The sequence below is a fragment of the Cupressus sempervirens genome, chromosome 3 (genome assembly GCF_028749045.1).
Source record: "Cupressus sempervirens isolate cs-2001-9-10 chromosome 3, ASM2874904v1, whole genome shotgun sequence".
Lineage (NCBI taxonomy): Eukaryota > Viridiplantae > Streptophyta > Pinopsida > Cupressales > Cupressaceae > Cupressus > Cupressus sempervirens.
In genome coordinates this window covers 437,836,397-437,853,465 of record NC_143120.1, presented here as the reverse complement: position 1 = coordinate 437,853,465, position 17,069 = coordinate 437,836,397, and the positions used below count along the sequence as shown (strand labels likewise).

At 34.0% G+C, this 17,069-nt stretch overlaps 1 protein-coding gene across 1 annotated transcript in view; it reads right to left on the bottom strand.

Moving 5' to 3' along the window:
* Positions 1–16,703, bottom strand: part of LOC149566931 (G-type lectin S-receptor-like serine/threonine-protein kinase At2g19130) — a 40,163-nt gene extending 23,460 nt beyond the window's left edge. Inside the window, exons 1-5 of the mRNA XM_089816577.1 lie at positions 16,505–16,703; positions 16,329–16,384; positions 5,438–6,078; positions 5,118–5,362; positions 4,350–4,978 (exon numbers count right to left, since the gene is read on the bottom strand). Of these exons, the coding sequence (XP_089672703.1) occupies positions 4,350–4,978; positions 5,118–5,362; positions 5,438–6,078; positions 16,329–16,384; positions 16,505–16,703 (1,770 nt within the window). The remainder of the gene's footprint in view (positions 1–4,349; positions 4,979–5,117; positions 5,363–5,437; positions 6,079–16,328; positions 16,385–16,504) is intronic.
* Between the last annotated feature and the right edge of the window lie 366 nt (positions 16,704–17,069).

Below are 17,069 nucleotides of genomic sequence, written 5' to 3'. Positions count from 1 at the left end.
TGTTTTCATTCATTGACAAGAGTTTCAAATCAGAAATTAAGATGGGTAACAATGGAACCCTACTAGTTGTGGGCAAAGGATCTATTATGGTATGCACCAAGAAAGGTGAGAAGAAGGAAATAAAAAATGTGTATTTTGCCCCTGGTATGAAGCACAATTTGATGAGCATTGGTCAGCTCATTCAAAATGGATAAAAGGTGCTGATGGAGAATGACAAGTCTGTCATCCATGAAAAAGATGGGAGCAAGAATTTACTTGCAGCAGTTCAGATGAAAAAGAACATAATGATTCCCTTGAAGATAGAGACATGTTTCTCATCTCAGGTTGGTGCTACACCTCCCACACAATCAACTCTAAGGAGTTTGATTGAAGACCCCTCACGGCTATGGCACCTGAGGTATGGTCATATAGGCTATGCTGGTTTAAATTTGTTATCAAATAAAAGAATGCTAGAAGGTTTGCCACGCATAGGAAATTCATGTGACAAGTGTGAGGCTTGTATTTTGGGTAAGCAACATAGGCTTCCCTTTAATTCTGAAAATTCTAGGAGGGCTAGATATCCATTAGAGTTAGTGCATACTCACCTAGTCGGTCCTATGCAAGTTACTTCCATTGGGAGGAGTACTTATTTCATGAGATTTATTGATGATTTCAGTCGTAGGACATGGATGTATTTCTTAAAAATAAATCTGAAGCATTTGATAAATTTGTAGAATTTAAAGCCTAGGCTGAAAGAGAATGTGGACACTACATCAAAGTCCTAAGATTAGATAGAGGAGGGGAGTATACCTCCAATTCTTTTGTAAATTTTTGCAGGAAACATAGCATAAAGAAAGAGCTCACAGCCAGCTACACACCACATCAGAATAGAGTGGCTAAAAGAAAGAATAGCACCATTGTTGAAATGGCAAGGAGCATGATGAAAGAGAAAGGTCTTCCAACTAAATTTTGGAGAGAGGCTGTGGCAACAGCAATTTACCTAATTAATAGGTGTCCTACAAAGGCAGTTCATGATAGAATTCCAATGGAAGCATGGTCATGAGGAAGATGGATAGTTGAACACCTAAGGGTGTTTGGATGTGTTGCATATGCTCATGTGCCTAAAGAGAAAAGGTAGAAATTAGATAAAAAAGGTGTGAAGTGCATCTTCACAGGGTACAGTTCAGAATCAAAGGCATACAAATTGTATGACCCATTGAAGATGTTGCTTTCAAGAGATGTGAAATTTCTTGAAAATCAGTCGTTGTATAGTCCAACTGATGAGTCACCAAGCACTTCAAGTAAAGTGCCAATTATGAGAGAAGAAGATGCTAATGAACAGCAAGAAGAAGGAGAAAATAAAAGAAAAGGCAAGCAGGTTCAGTCATTGCTGAGCTCCTCTAGGTATGACTGAGTGTCAGTGCCGAGTAACAGTGAAGACCGAGCTGGTCGACAAAGCAGCAGCAGTGAAGATTTTGATCCCACACTCTCCTCCCTGTTACCAAGAAAGACCAAAAGTCTTAGGGAGATATACCAAGATGAAAGGTATGAAGATTATGATGAGAGTGTTAATTTTGCATTATTTTCTCATAGTGATCCAATAAATTTTGAAGAAGCTATTAAGGAGAAGAAATGGTGTAAGGCCATGGATGAGGAGATAGATGCTATAGAAAGGAATGAGACATGCGAGCTAACTGAATTGCCTCCCAAGAAGTAAGTGATTGTAGTGAAATGGGTCTATAAGACCAAATGCAATGTTGAAGGAAAAGTTGATAGGCATAAGGCAAGGTTGGTAGTCAAGGGATACAAACAACAGTATGGAAGAGATTATGATGAGACATATGCCCCAGTTGCAAGAATGGAAACCGTGCGTGTTGTCATAGCAATTGCAACTCAGGACAAGTGGAAGGTATTTCAAATGGATGTGAAGTCCGCCTTCCTAAACGGTGTATTGAAAGAAGAAGTATATGTGGAGCAGCCACTTGGTTATGAAGTTGCAACTGAAGAGAACAAAGTATATAGATTGAAGAGATCTCTCTGTGGGCTCAAGAAAGCTCCAAGAGCATGGTATAGTATGATTGACTCATATTTGATGAGCAATAGCTTTAGCAAAAGCAATGGTGAGCCCACTCTTTACATCAAGGCAGCAGATGGTAATGTATTGATTGTTGTCTTGTATGTAGATGATTTAATTTTTATTGAAAATGACAAGGCTCTAATTGGTGAGTTTAAAGAGGCCATGAAAAGTAAATTTGAAATGACAGACCTAGGTCTCTTGCAATATTTTCTAGGCATTGAAGTAAAACAAATGCATGATGGCATCTTCATCTCTCAAGAAAAGTATGTAGGGCAGATCTTGGAGAGATTCAAAATGAAAAACAGTAAGGCAGCCCCCACACCAATTGTAGTAGGTCTGAAGTTGAGCAAAGAAGACAATAGCAAAAGAGTGGATCCAACACTATACAAGAGTATGGTTGGAAGTTTAATGTATTTGACTGCAACTCGACTAGACCTAATGCATGCAGTAAGTTTAATTTCCAAATTTATGAAAACACCAAAAGATTCCCATTGGCAAGTGGGAAAGACGATCCTAAGATATGTGAAAGGTACCAAGGGATTTGGAATTTTGTATACTGCATCAAATGAATTCAAGTTGGTAGGTCATACTGACAGTGATTGGGCTGGAAGTTTAGATGATAGAAAGAGCACTTTCGAATACATGTTTCACATGGGATCGGGTGCAATTTCATGGGCATCCAAGAAGCAACCCATTGTTGCTCAATCTACAGCAGAGGTTGAATACATAGCAGCAAATGCAGTAGCATGTCAAGCAATTTGGCTAAGGAGGATCTTGACAAATTTGAATGAAAGGCAAGAGGATGGAACCACAATTTATTGTGACAACATCTCATCAATTGCATTGTCTAAGAATCCAGTCTTCCATGGGAGAAGAAAGCATATTGAGATCAGATATCACTTCATCAGATAGTTGGTGGAGAATGGGGATATGATGATAGAATTTTGTAAGTCTGAGCAGCAACTAGCAGACATCTTTACTAAGCCTTTAGGCATTGGATCTTTGTATACCTAAGAGAGTGTCTTGGTGTAATTGATTTGGATCAGCACTGATCCTTGTTTGTTTGGCTTGGGACAAAGGGGGAGTGTTGAAATATTTAATTCAGCAATTGATGTTTGCCCCTAGAGCCAAACGCTCACCTACCACCTTTGACATCCAAAACAGATCGAAACATAAATACGATGGGTGAGATTTTTGAAATCAGAAATGAGGGAGAAAATGGAATGTGACAAAAGGGAATGTTTCTTCATTCATATTTATTTAGTTAGATTATTCAAATTTCAAGTAGATCAAGCAGATTAGTAGTTGCAGACCAGAGCAAAGAAAGAAGAAGAAAACAAGTTTGTGCCTGCAGTTGCACGTACTTCCCCTGTTCACTCTGTGAGTTTATTGTTGTTTTGTTTTGTCTTGTTGAAGCAGTGATTGCTCTAGGCACCTTTGTATGTAGCCATTAGAGCTGCAAGTTTAAAAGTTTATTGAAGTTTAAAGTATTATCAGTTTAGGGTTACTTTAGAATTTTCTAGTTGAAGCCAAATGCTCTCAAATTTTGTAATAGTTTAAATCTTAGTTGAATAGAAAAGCAAGCAGGCATACTTGAATGTATTGTTCTTCCTCTTCTATTCATTGTATTTGAAAAACTTGGTTGAAAGGTTAAAGCTTGGCTCTCTGGTTTTAATGGTGAAAGCATTCACGTTGAAAAATTCTTTAAGTTATATTTATTCAATTTGAAACAGAACACTCAGCATCCTCTTTCTTAGTTGGAGCCGAGCTCACTCGGCATCCATTGGTGCCGAGCATTTTTTGTGTGTTGAGCTCTTCTGGTGTCGAGCATTTTTTTGTGTGCTGAGCTCTTCTTGTGCTGAGCCAACTTAGCACCTGTTGCCTATCACTCGGCACCATCAAGTGTTGAGAGCAAAACTGGCACTCGGCACCTTCATGTGCCAAGAAAAGATTTTAGGTTTAGAGTTGTGAGTGTTAAATTTAATTTAATATATTTCTCACATGCAACACATGATCTTCTCACCTCTTTCATGTCTACCTCCTCTACAACACCCTCCTCCACAATATTTATCATGTTCCCTTGGTGAACTTGAGTTCTAGCCCATGGAAGAAAGTAAAACATACTTGAGTTTTGCACATTAAAATCCAAATTTCTTCATTTGAAATGAGTTCGAAAATGGTCATACCAAAACTATAGACGTCAACCTTGGGAGTGATGGGAACACCAGAAATCCACTTTGGAGCCAAGTATCCTAGCCAAGTATCCTCTTGTTCCTCTTATAGTAGTCAGCACATGGCTGAAATCTCTACCCACGAGCTTTGCCAGCCCAAAATCGGCCAATTTCGGTGACATATTACCATCCAGCAGAATGTTTTCAGGCTTAACATCACAATGAATTATGCAATCTCTGCATTCTTCATGGAGATAAAGCAACCCTCTTGCAATGCCTAATGCGATTCCAAATCGGGTCTTCCAATTGAGTACTTCTCGTTTATTTTTCAATTTATTTGTAAACAATAAAGAATTGAGAGAGCCGTTGGACATGTAATCATAGATTAATAACCGTTTAGATCCCTGTGCACAAAACCCTCGAAGCCTGACCAAATTGACATGTTGTATGTTTCCGAGGGAACTGATTTCTGCTCGAAATTGCTTCTCATATCGTCCAGGTCCCTTCATCTTTTTCACGGCCATGACTGTGCCATCTGGTAGAGAGCCTTTGAATACGGACACAAATCCTCCGCTCCCCAACTTGCACCTGAAATTCTTTGTTGCAGTTTTCAACTCCTTGTAAGTAAACATTTTGAGAAAAGAGTCTGAGGAATCCGCATGCCTTTCTATCGATTGTAGCTGACGTTTCCTCGAATTATAAATTAAATAGAAAATCAGAGCCACCGTGAGTGCACCAATGACACCAAGCACTGCCCACAATAGTTCTGGTAATCTTGCCTTTCTTTGAAACTTGAGAGGCACGTCCTATCCGAATGAAGATACTAGAATTACTATTTGATCTAGTAGAGTTGCGCATATTGAGAAAATCTCCAGACCAGAATATTTTACAGGGCCCTGAAGGCGGGTTGAAAGAAAATGCGGTGCACGAGCAGTTGCGCAGGTAGACTTCCTCGCAATCTTTCTTTGTGGCTATTGCAGGGTATGAGAGAGTGTAATCATCGGGAAATGTTATGCCAAGATGGATGAATTGATCGGTGCTACAGTTTAATGGGCTCTTCCGAACACATCTACTGGACGCCCAATCTCGGGAAACCCAGTCGTGATTGTATGTGGGTTTGAAGCCTTCCACGCAGCTGCAGAGCTTAAGATTTATAGAGTCATAGATACCGTAGGCACCATAAACATCGCATTAATCTCTGGGAGCAAACCAAGGAAGGATCCATTTACTGCCATCGAATATGCGCTCCTCTGCTTCCCCGAACTGAGTAAGAACGAAACGTACAAGTGCATTGAAGGGAGGAACCAACGTATACGATTGAAACAAACCAGATCTGTTCTTCTTCATGCTGAAAATCAAGGTTTGTTTGAGTCCACTTTCTGGAACTCCACTGTATATTTTGCCGTCCCAAATTCTAGTCGCCCAATACTGTACAGAATTGTTCCATGTGAGCACAAATTGTTTGGCCCCTGATGGATCCATGGCAAAGGAAAAGAGCCCAGGAGCAGGATCCATTGAGTTTTTCCATGAAAATACCTTTCGATGATATCCACCGAACATCATCCCCGGCAACCAGGTATCTGCAGGATTGTCGAAACTCTGCCAAACAATATTAGACTCATTGCCTACACTGGTCAGCATTAAGAAATTGCCAGAATCCAACAGCACAGCCCGGGATGCCTTGTTTGTTGTGTTGGCTGACCAAATAGATGCGTCCTCTGCATCGAACAGCACCAGATTACCATCTTTTGACAGCTTCAAAATGCCTGGCTGTTTCTTGGTGGGAGTCTCCCTGTTGGCCACCCAAACATACGTCTTCTCTGGAATTTGGGCGTACCAGATGCCAATATACTAGTTGCTTCCGTTGAGGCTGAAGAATCCCAACTCAAATGTGCCGTTCTTTGAGATAATTCTCTCATTTCTGCTAAGCGTGGTGCCCAGAAAAAATGTATCTCGAGCTTCAATTGCAGTAGCACTATTACTCTTGCGTTGAATTATAAAAAGAACGGTGAAATTAAGGCTTACCAATAATATTCCCATGGCCAAAGTCCCTGTGCCGCTTATGTGATTCCAAGCTACGCGTTGGAGAGTTATTTGAAAATGAGCAGTGTTTATTTAGTTGTTGAACAAGACAGGTTGGATAGTTAATGTAAATGAACAGTCTCTATTTAGTCGGTGAACATTAACTTCTGCCACCAACCTTTAAGAATTGTCAGAGAAGCATTTAAAAAAGAAATTTCTATCAAACTCATCTAATCCTTCTCGGTTGACTTTGGTTCAGTTTTTACATGTGAATTCTTACTGTGCAGAATGCTACACTGGTCTAATTTCAGTGAACTGCAATAGTTGTACTGCTAACAAAAGGAAATGGCCATCCAGCAAACTAAAAAGTAAAATGTATTAGCAATTGGATCTTAATGTGCAATGGGGTTATATATGTATAGAAGTTTAATTATGTATTTGTCTTATTTTAAATCACTTTTTTCATCTTGTTGATATTTTCTTATCTCTTTGCCAATCTATCTCACCATTCAGATCTCTATTTATATCTTCCTCTTTATCTCTTCTTATGCACATCCCAAGATTTATTTCTATCTTTATCTCTTAATCTCCCTATATTTATCCCTATCTCTATCCATCCATATCTCCCTATCTCTATCCATCCCTCTCCATCACCTCTTTTATATCCTTTAAATATCTACATCTTTGTACTTCCTGGACCACATCTACCTCTATTGGTATCACTATTTATTTATCTCTTCATCCCTCTCTATCCCTAATGTATTTCCCCCATTTAGATGGTCAAATATCTTTCTCTTTCTCTTTCATTTAAATCTCTATCTATTTCTCCCTCCCTCCACCTATCTCCTCTATTTTTTCCTCTCACTCTTTATCTCTTCTCATCTTCATGTCTATATGTATGTGTACTTATCTCTCTCTCTCTCTCTCTCTCTCTCTCTCTATATATATATATATATATATATCTATATATATATATACCACTTTCTATCTCCCTATATCTTCTCCCTCTTTCTTCCCGCCCCTCTATTTATCTCTCTATCTCTAAATACACATCCCTCTTCACATTCATTCATATGTCCCTCCCATTATTTTCCTATCTCTCTATTTCCTTTGTAGATCTACATTTATTTTTCTATACCTTCCCCTATTAAATGTAGTAAAAAAATTTGATTGAATTAAACATAACTACTCTACTATTGAAATATTATAACAATTCACAATTGATCACCCTATTAAACAAGAAAGGCCAACATACTCAGTCATATTTAACATATCTATTTATCAAAATTTAATCCCCCTTGATCATTATCCTATTGAAATCATTCCAGTACTTTATATAACAATCACAATTGATCATCTAATTCAAGATTAAAAATCAACATCTTGATATCTCATTGCTAAGAGTCCTCCTTTTAAGGGTGTAACTATACCTTTTGATTTTCATATATGTGATGCCTCATCTAAGCCTTGGTGAGAATGTGCAAATTTCCTATAGAAAATAGGGATGTGGATGAAATAAATTCTAATTTCCTAGATTGAAGAGTTGAGTTGATCTAATCCCCCATGTAGCTTTTGGCTATCTAACAGTACATTAAATTATTCATTTTCTAGTGAATAATAGAGGTTATCCACAAATATTCTCTAGAGAGATTCCCACAAAAGCATTGGAAAACATCATGCTTTGATAATGTAGATGACTGAATTATGTGCCAAGGATTACAAATTATTAGTGACATAATTTTTCTACCAAATTATAGAATAATTTTAATTTGTCTCATTTTTCTCATCTATCTTTGGCAATATGCAATAGAAATATGATTGCCTAAAACACACAAGTGAGAGTGCATACAAATTTGATTAATTACAAGGTCACCTAATTGTAATATAGGTGGTACATTGGAAGGGTAATTTTCTCAAGGCCAGGGTATTTCTTTTCAACATAAAGTGTAAACTAGATGCTGGAAAGTATTTTCCTTTACTCTTGGCAAGGCAAAGCTGATTCCTTCAAACATACATGTTTAGGTTGTAGTAAGTAATGTCTTTTACTCTTTAAAGGTTTACCTACCATTATGCTTTTTAGATTAAAAAAATGGGTTTTAGCTTTCTAATCGTGTGTTTTTTTCTCTAGCAATCAACTATCCCTTGAGTTAGAGAGCTTTTGGGCTTATCCTCTCTACAAAGCTTAGACTTAAAATATCAAAGCTAGAGGTTATTGAGATTGTACTATTTTCATAGTTAGGGATTTTTCTCCTAAAATAAACGAAATCTTTATGTTAAAAACTATAAGCTTTTACAACATACAATTCTATGGTATGTTACTTTGTGCAATTTCTAATTTGAATAAAATTACAATTATATAATTATAATCTTTAGCACTCCTATTAGGTGTGTATTTGATAACTGGGCCATTACTCTTCCAAAGATGGGATTCTTAAAACTTGTTAAATGTAATTCTAATGTTTAGATGAGTTATCTTTGTTATTCACCATAGGAGCTCCTATCCACATGCTATGAATATGTTAACAAAGATATTTGAATGATGGGAGGGCTACATATATAGTTAAAATTGTAGGCCCATGCTTTGATTCTTTTGGGATATGGATAAGGTGAAAACTACACATCTTGTCAAATGAGTTATAGAATAGAATAAATGATTTCAATGCTCTATTCTATGGACATCTTGTTATTAATGCTCCATCTTGACAAAATTTGACCACTTGGAACTCATTATTGTTGTATCTACAAGTGATATGATAGTTATTTTGTAGCGACTTGAATCAGAAGAGTCATGCATTTATTTTGTAGTGGCTTAATATTGTACACTTGTAGGTTAATTCAATTGTAACAATAATTAGTTAGCTTCACCAATAGATAAATAATCACTTGAAAAAATCTAGAATTTGAAATATATATGTGAGATGTAATATATAATTTTGAAGACAATTTTTTTGAGATCTATCTTTTAAAATACATTAAGAATAGTGGGGTTGTAAGTTTACAAAATCCACATTTCCTAAGAATAAATGATATGGAAAAGAAATTTTATGACACATTTAGAGAAACATTAACTTTAAAAATAAAAATAAAAATTCCTACTAATGTTTGTTTAGTATATGCATAAGATAGTCTTTTAATACTACTTCCACACCAACAACCCCTCAAGCATAACTTAAGGTGGTTAAATTCACAAGACAAAAGGAAAAAGGGTCTTGAAACCAATGTTAGATCTTGTAAAAAAAAAAAAATCTTATAATATAACTAAAAGATAAAGATTGAGTGGGAGAAGGACCCTATCCAAAAGAGAGAGGACAATATTTCACCATTTGGAACTAATTATTGTTGTATCACCAAGTGATATGATAGTTATTTTACAAAGACTTGACTTGGAGAATTGTACATTAATTTTTACAGTGGCTTTATATTGGACACTTGTAAATAAATTTGACTATGAGAGTAATGATTGAATATTTAAAACATCACAACAAAGAATTTATCATTACTCAAAAGTGATAAACATTGTGTACATCACATAGTTAAAAATAATATCAATCCATCATGTATCAAATAAATAAAATAACACATCATAACTATATTTATATTACATTTATAAAAATAAATAACATAAAAATAAAAGGTATGGACTTTTATTCCTTATACATAAAAAGAACATAGCAACTTTAGGAGTTTTCCTTCCAGAAACTATAATAGGGCACGATAGAAAGTCAAATACATTAATGAGAATATCATTAGAAGAATGATAATATGATTACAATGTTGTAATTGAATGTAACTGAATTTTTTTGGTATCATTTTGGTATAGGTTGTTGTCTCATATAGTTGTTTTGCCCCTTTGGGCTTTTTGACATCTTGTTTGTCGAAGGGTCATATGTGGCATTAGATTAAAACTATTTATATTTCTTTGTTGTTAACATTGGAATCTCCTAATGCACTACAACTAGTGACTAGGTTCATCAACACTATCCATTATGTTGCATATATCTTGTTTCTCATTATCTCAGTTAAATGTCATTCCTATGAGAAACTTTCTTGTTTCTCATTATCTCAGTTAAATGACATCCCTTTGATGGAACTTTAAACATGATATTGACTTTGTGAGGCCTCGCCTCGACCCATCGTAGCATAGAGATACATTATTATTTTTATACTTACAACTCGAGATGTCAGGACATTATCTGATGCTTTGAACATATTATATTATTTCATGTTGTGTGATGTTACTTTTAGATATTTGATGTTCGTCATTTAATGTTTTATGTATATGTATGTTGATGAAATAAGTAAATGTAGGATTAACACTTTGATTAAGAGATTTTAATGGTTAAGAATTGAGTAGGATGAGAGAAACCCTGACTGATTTATAGATGTATGTTTTAATTTATGTGATTTCCTGATATGTATATACATATGTGCATGTGATTTTATGGGACTATTGATGTGTGCAATGAGTGTGCAGGATATTTTAGCTGAGAAACTCGACAGAGGAATGGAACTGATCCCTATGTGCTATTTGTGGAAACCTTGTTGTTCGTAACTTAATTATTTTGTGAGATGTATGAATGTATCTTTTCATGATCAGTAAATGTTAATGTTCGTAACTATGTTCTGATAGTATCACTTGACACTCATGAATTTTCATATGCATTCCAGCAAGCCAGTTAGGCTTATCTCTGTAAGCTTTGGACCTAAGTCAGATTTAGTCTCATTTTTGCTAATTTGTTTCTTAATCAAGTTTAGTCACCCCTAATCTGTATTAGTGCTTAATCTACATTTTAGAGTTGTTAGATGGTCTTAATTATTACTAGCTTTTGTTTGGTTCCAAATCAATTCCTAAGGCTTTAAAACATGAAATCTTTAAACCCAAGGGGTATGGGTATGGGTTGGGGGCATTTTCCACCCCCTAAGCCCCTTTTGTTGACTTTTGAGGTCACTCAAAAAGTCTATTTTTGCCTTTGTGCGAAAATTGAAAGTGGTTACCATGAGTTGCATAAACTCAACTCCACTCAGTGGTTAACCTTAGGATTGGTTGAGTTAGAAAATTCTAGATTTGTAGGTGAGTGGAGGAAGTTATTGCCCTTTTTGGTGGTTGAATTTGGATCTTATTTAGAGGCCCTTCTTGGAGTAGTTTTTGTTGTTACCCAATCTCTACTTTTAGAGAGAAGTCTTCGAAGATTGAAGGCAAGGAAGGAAAAGCTCTTCTCAAAATTGTTCATTTACCATAACCTCTTTGTGAAGGTAGGAGTTCTTCATCTCCTTTGTTCAGATTGTTCATGCTTGTTTCATGCTTATGCTATTGGGATTGTTTATTTGTATGCTTGTATGTATGTTGGGTATGTTGGGAAGGATTGAAACCATGTTTCTTGAATGCTTTTCTTTCATGTTTTTGTTTGACTTTCAAATTTTTCTTGTATGGGTGTTTTGGCATTACTCACTCTTGGATAGGGAAGAAGTGGCCAATTTTGGGAAAGGTCTTTTTAGTTGGACTCCAACAGTGTAGAGTCTCTTCTCAAGATGAGAAGAGGGAGAGACGGTAGGGTGTTATGGACCCCTACCTATTAGCACAAACTTCGTAGGAGTTTTGGCATGTTAAAATGGAAGAATGGAAGTTCTTGAATTATAGCTCTGATTGGGCATCTATTTTGGTGTTGTGTCTAACATCTCTTGTTAGAAAAATCCACCTTTCCCTAGTTTTGATTCATTGTGAATCCTGTTGTGAAAACCTAGTATGAATATGCATGTTTGATTTTGTCTCTTGGTCATGCTTGTTTGTCACCCGGTCAGATTTTGTTCCCTCCACGATCTTAGTAATGTATTGCCGAAAATGATATGGAACCCTTGATAAGGGTCATGAAGTTAATTTAATTGGATTGTTGTAATTTCAGGATTTGGAATCCTATGTAAATTGTATTTAAAAACTTTGTTGTAATGGCAACGACACCAGGTCTTCTTCCTGGTTCTTTCTCGACGGAGCCCTTGAATCAAGTTGCAAATAAAATAGTGATTGAATATTATTGCTTCTCATGAGTTTTCTTGAAATTTTTGGTTATATGGATGCACATCAAAAATCAGATGAAATGATGATGTTCAATTAGGCAAAATTTCAAGTTTCCTTATATGTTGAAAATGAAAATTATGTTATAAATGAAGGTTCAAATTTGTGATTATTGTAAACCAAAAATCAATCTTCCAATGTTATTTTAAGTAGATATTAAATTCTTGGCTTAACTAGGTGTTAGCGAAAATCAATGATTAAAAAAATTATATATATACCCTCCTTTGATAAATGGACAAAATTGGTAGTCATACTTACAAAAATAATAATTTATCTTTATGCTTTTGTTGTTGTTCTTAAAATTTTCAACACTTAGAGAAAAATGACACAAAAAAAAATTTATACTTTCCTAGAGCAAAAGCCCTTTGAATTTTGTATGGGCTTGAGATTTAATGTCATATTGCAACAAAAAATATTCTTGAAAATATTCTTAAATTTAAAATTAGATATTAAAAGGAAATATAAGTATATTATAACATGAAAATGTATAAGTTAATAACTATCTAACTTAATATCCTAAATATCTTTCTCCCACCAAATAAACTTTTTGCATTAACTATCTCCCTCTTAGTTGGGGCACCGGCTATGGTGCAACATATTTGCACCGTGCCGTTTGCGTTTTCGTCAGTCTCCCCACTCCTCTGATGGCTTCTCTGACATGCACGCTTTCAACTCTCTCGTACTCTGTTGAAAGTGCTGGTACATTCCGGTAATGAATATTTCCATTATGTGACAATGATCTACCAACTTTATAAAGAAAAAGGTTTCATTATGTGACAATGAAATATAATATTTGTATAAGACAGACAGCTGTGATATATCGTTGAGAGTTTACAAAGAACGGCCTGATATTTTTTGAAAAGTAAGATGTCTCGTATGACTTTTGAGTATATCTAGATTCACATACTTCTTGTTTTTCTATTTGAAAAATGTGTCTAGAACAATGGCAAATTCATTTTCAAATAAAAAATTACTTCAAACTTTTCATTTGTGGATATTCAATAAATAGATAAAATTTTGTGGGATAGAAAAATGTAAAAGAGGAGGATAGGAGAAGGGAGACTAAGAGTGGTTGGTTTCGTTTGGTTGGATTAGATATTTTTTGATGTTATAGATTGTTTATTTATATAAATTTTTAAGAGTATGTTTTTTATCAAGTAAGATGGATTTAAAAAGATCTTAAACTTCTTACATAAAAAGGATAGAGCTTGAAGCACAACCAAATGGCAACAAACAAATAAGAAGAAATACTAGAAGACTACAAAAGACAAATATTAGAAAAATTGGACCGACCTACTCAAAATCAAGGTGGATGAAAAATATATTCCAACGAACTTATATGAAAATGAACAATTGGGAGTCATTAAATCATTGACATAAACATCTACCACCCCTAAATCATTATATGGAGAATCCATCATCAAAAAATCTATTGAAAATCTTCCTTAAACATCTACTTTGCAAACCTCCTTAAATATGTCTTCCGAATTAAGTGTTATGTCCTACTTTTAAATGCCTCACCCACTCTAACACAAGAATGATAGATAAATAGAGAGTCTTCATAGTCAATCTCTTGCACCCAAGTTTCAAATTTTAAAGATAAGGTGATTTGAGAGGGAAGCTCGTGAGTTTTTTCCACAAACACATAAAATCTAGTGGAAATATTATTCTTGGCAAAATAATTTTTATATGGTTAGTGAAATTAAATTGACTTTCGTAATTAATTAATTAGATTTAAATAAAGCTTCTTACTCATCTTATATTTCAGTATTAATTTTATCTAATTTCTTCAATCCTAATTTTTTTAACACTTCACTCTATAGAAATATTATTCTTGGCAAAATAGTTTTTATATGGTTAGTGAAATTAAATTAACCATATAAAAACTATTTTGCCAAGAATAATATTTCTATAGAGTAAGTGTTAAAAAAATTAATATTGTAGAAATTAGATAAAATTAATATTGAAATATAAGATGAGTAAGAAGCTTTATTTAAATCAAATAATTTAATGTTTTTTTATTCTCTAATAATTTAAATAATTTAAATCAAATACTTTTTTATTCAACTATTTAGTTTTGTAATTAATTAATAATGAAAGTCAATGTAATTTCAAGAAATATAGTGAGTGTCAAATTTAAATTAGAATGAAACAAAAAAATAGGAGAAAGGACCTGTACCTTGACGAACTGAGTATTCAACATGAAATGTCCCAATTAGGGTTTACAATTACTACCAACCTTTTTTTCTACATTTATTAGTATCTAATAATTTAAATCAAATAATTTAATGTTTTTATATTCTCCACATTTAGCACTAAAAGCCCTTTAAAGCTACGAATAAAAAAAAAATTCTAATATTTTAATTGTTATATGGTTAAGAAGTATTAAATTATTAAAAAAGCATAAAATATTTTTTATGGAAGATAGTGTGAGTAAGATTTTTTAACTATTAATTTATGAGAGAAAGAAATATTTAAGCTATTCATTTGAATAAAAATAAAGTTGTAATATATAAGTATAAAATATTTTCTATAACTCTAATTCTGATATGGCTATCATTTGAATGTAATTTTGAAGTTAAATAATTTACTATTGAATAACCTAATGGTTACTTATTTGAATTTAATAATATAATCTTTGAACATAGAAAAATTAAAAGATTGTATTATTAAATTTAAAGAGAGTACTCAAATAATGAATATATAGTTGTTAGAAATAAAGAAATAAGAAAGATGAAGGAAGAATGGTAATGATAATAGATGATAAAGTTGAAACAAAAAAAAAAATCTATTTTAAAAACATATAGTATATTTTAATGTCCCAATTAGGGTTTACAATTACTACCAACCTTTTCTTCTACATTTCTTAGTGTGTAATATTTTTTTTTTGTCTATAGTTCAAAAAGATGGAAACTATATGACAAATTTTAAAAATTTGTAATTTTTAATATAATAATTTTGTAAAAAAATTGATTTGATTTACTTTTTTATGAAAGTCAATTTAATTTCACTAACCATATAAAAACTATTTTGCCAAGAATAATATTTCTATAGAGTGAAGTGTTAAAAAAATTAGGATTGAAGAAATTAGATAAAATTAATACTGAAATATAAGATGAGTAAGAAGCTTTATTTAAATCTAATTAATTAATTACGAAAGTCAATTTAATTTCACTAACCATATAAAAATTATTTTGCCAAGAATAATATTTCCACTAGATTTTATGTGTTTGTGGAAAAAACTCACGAGCTTCCCTCTCAAATCACCTTATCTTTAAAATTTGAAACTTGGGTGCAAGAGATTGACTATGAAGACTCTCTATTTATCTATCATTCTTGTGTTAGAGTGGGTGAGGCATTTAAAAGTAGGACATAACACTTAATTCGGAAGACATATTTAAGGAGGTTTGCAAAGTAGATGTTTAAGGAAGATTTTCAATAGATTTTTTGATGATGGATTCTCCATATAATGATTTAGGGGTGGTAGATGTTTATGTCAATGATTTAATGACTCCCAATTGTTCATTTTCATATAAGTTCGTTGGAATATATTTTTCATCCACCTTGATTTTGAGTAGGTCGGTCCAATTTTTCTAATATTTGTCTTTTGTAGTCTTCTAGTATTTCTTCTTATTTGTTTGTTGTCATTTGGTTGTGCTTCAAGCTCTATCCTTTTTATGTAAGAAGTTTAAGATCTTTTTAAATCTATCTTACTTGATAAAAAACATACTCTTAAAAATTTATATAAATAAACAATCTATAACATCAAAAAATATCTAATCCAACCAAATGAAACTAACCACTCTTAGTCTCCCTTCTCCTATCCTCCTCTTTTACATTTTTCTATCCCACAAAATTTTATCTATTTATTGAATATCCACAAATGAAAAGTTTGAAGTAATTTTTTATTTGAAAATGAATTTGCCATTGTTCTAGACACATTTTTCAAATAGAAAAACAAGAAGTATGTGAATCTAGATATACTCAAAAGTCATACGAGACATCTTACTTTTCGAAAAATATCAGGCCGTTCTTTGTAAACTCTCAACGATATATCACAGCTGTCTGTCTTATACAAATATTATATTTCATTGTCACATAATGAAACCTTTTTCTTTATAAAGTTGGTAGATCATCGTCACATAATGGAAATATTCATTACCGGAATGTACCAGCACTTTCAACAGAGTGCGGGAGAGTTGAAAGCGTGCATGTCGGAGAAGCCGTCAGAGGAGTGGGGAGACTGACGGAAACGCAAACGGCACGGTGCAAATATGTTGCACCGTAGCCGGTGCCTCAGAGGAGTGGGGAGACTGACGGAAACACAAACGGCACGGTGCAAATATGTTGCACCGTAGCCGGTGCCCTTAGTTGGCGCCAACATTTGGAAATGTCTTAGAAAGGGGTTTTAAAGCAAGTCAACGTTGTCATGATGGGGTGACATCACCCCAACCCCTTCTTCCTTCTACTTGGCGCGCTGATCTCATTTCACAGATGGGATGGATTAAAACAAAATTGTTTATTTAAAAAAAAAACTTAGTCTTTTTCCCCTTGAGCGCCAACTTGGCTCCCACTTGTGACAAGAAGGGGGGGGACAAGACTGACACAGGTATAGTCTTGTGGGACAGCGTGCAGGTCTTCATGGAAGAAGAGATGGGTTGGCGCTAGTTTAGAGGGAAGGAAGTGTTGTGAGGATATTTGATTGCTTTGTTTAAATTATACTTTGCCTTCCATCCCTTGTCAGCACATC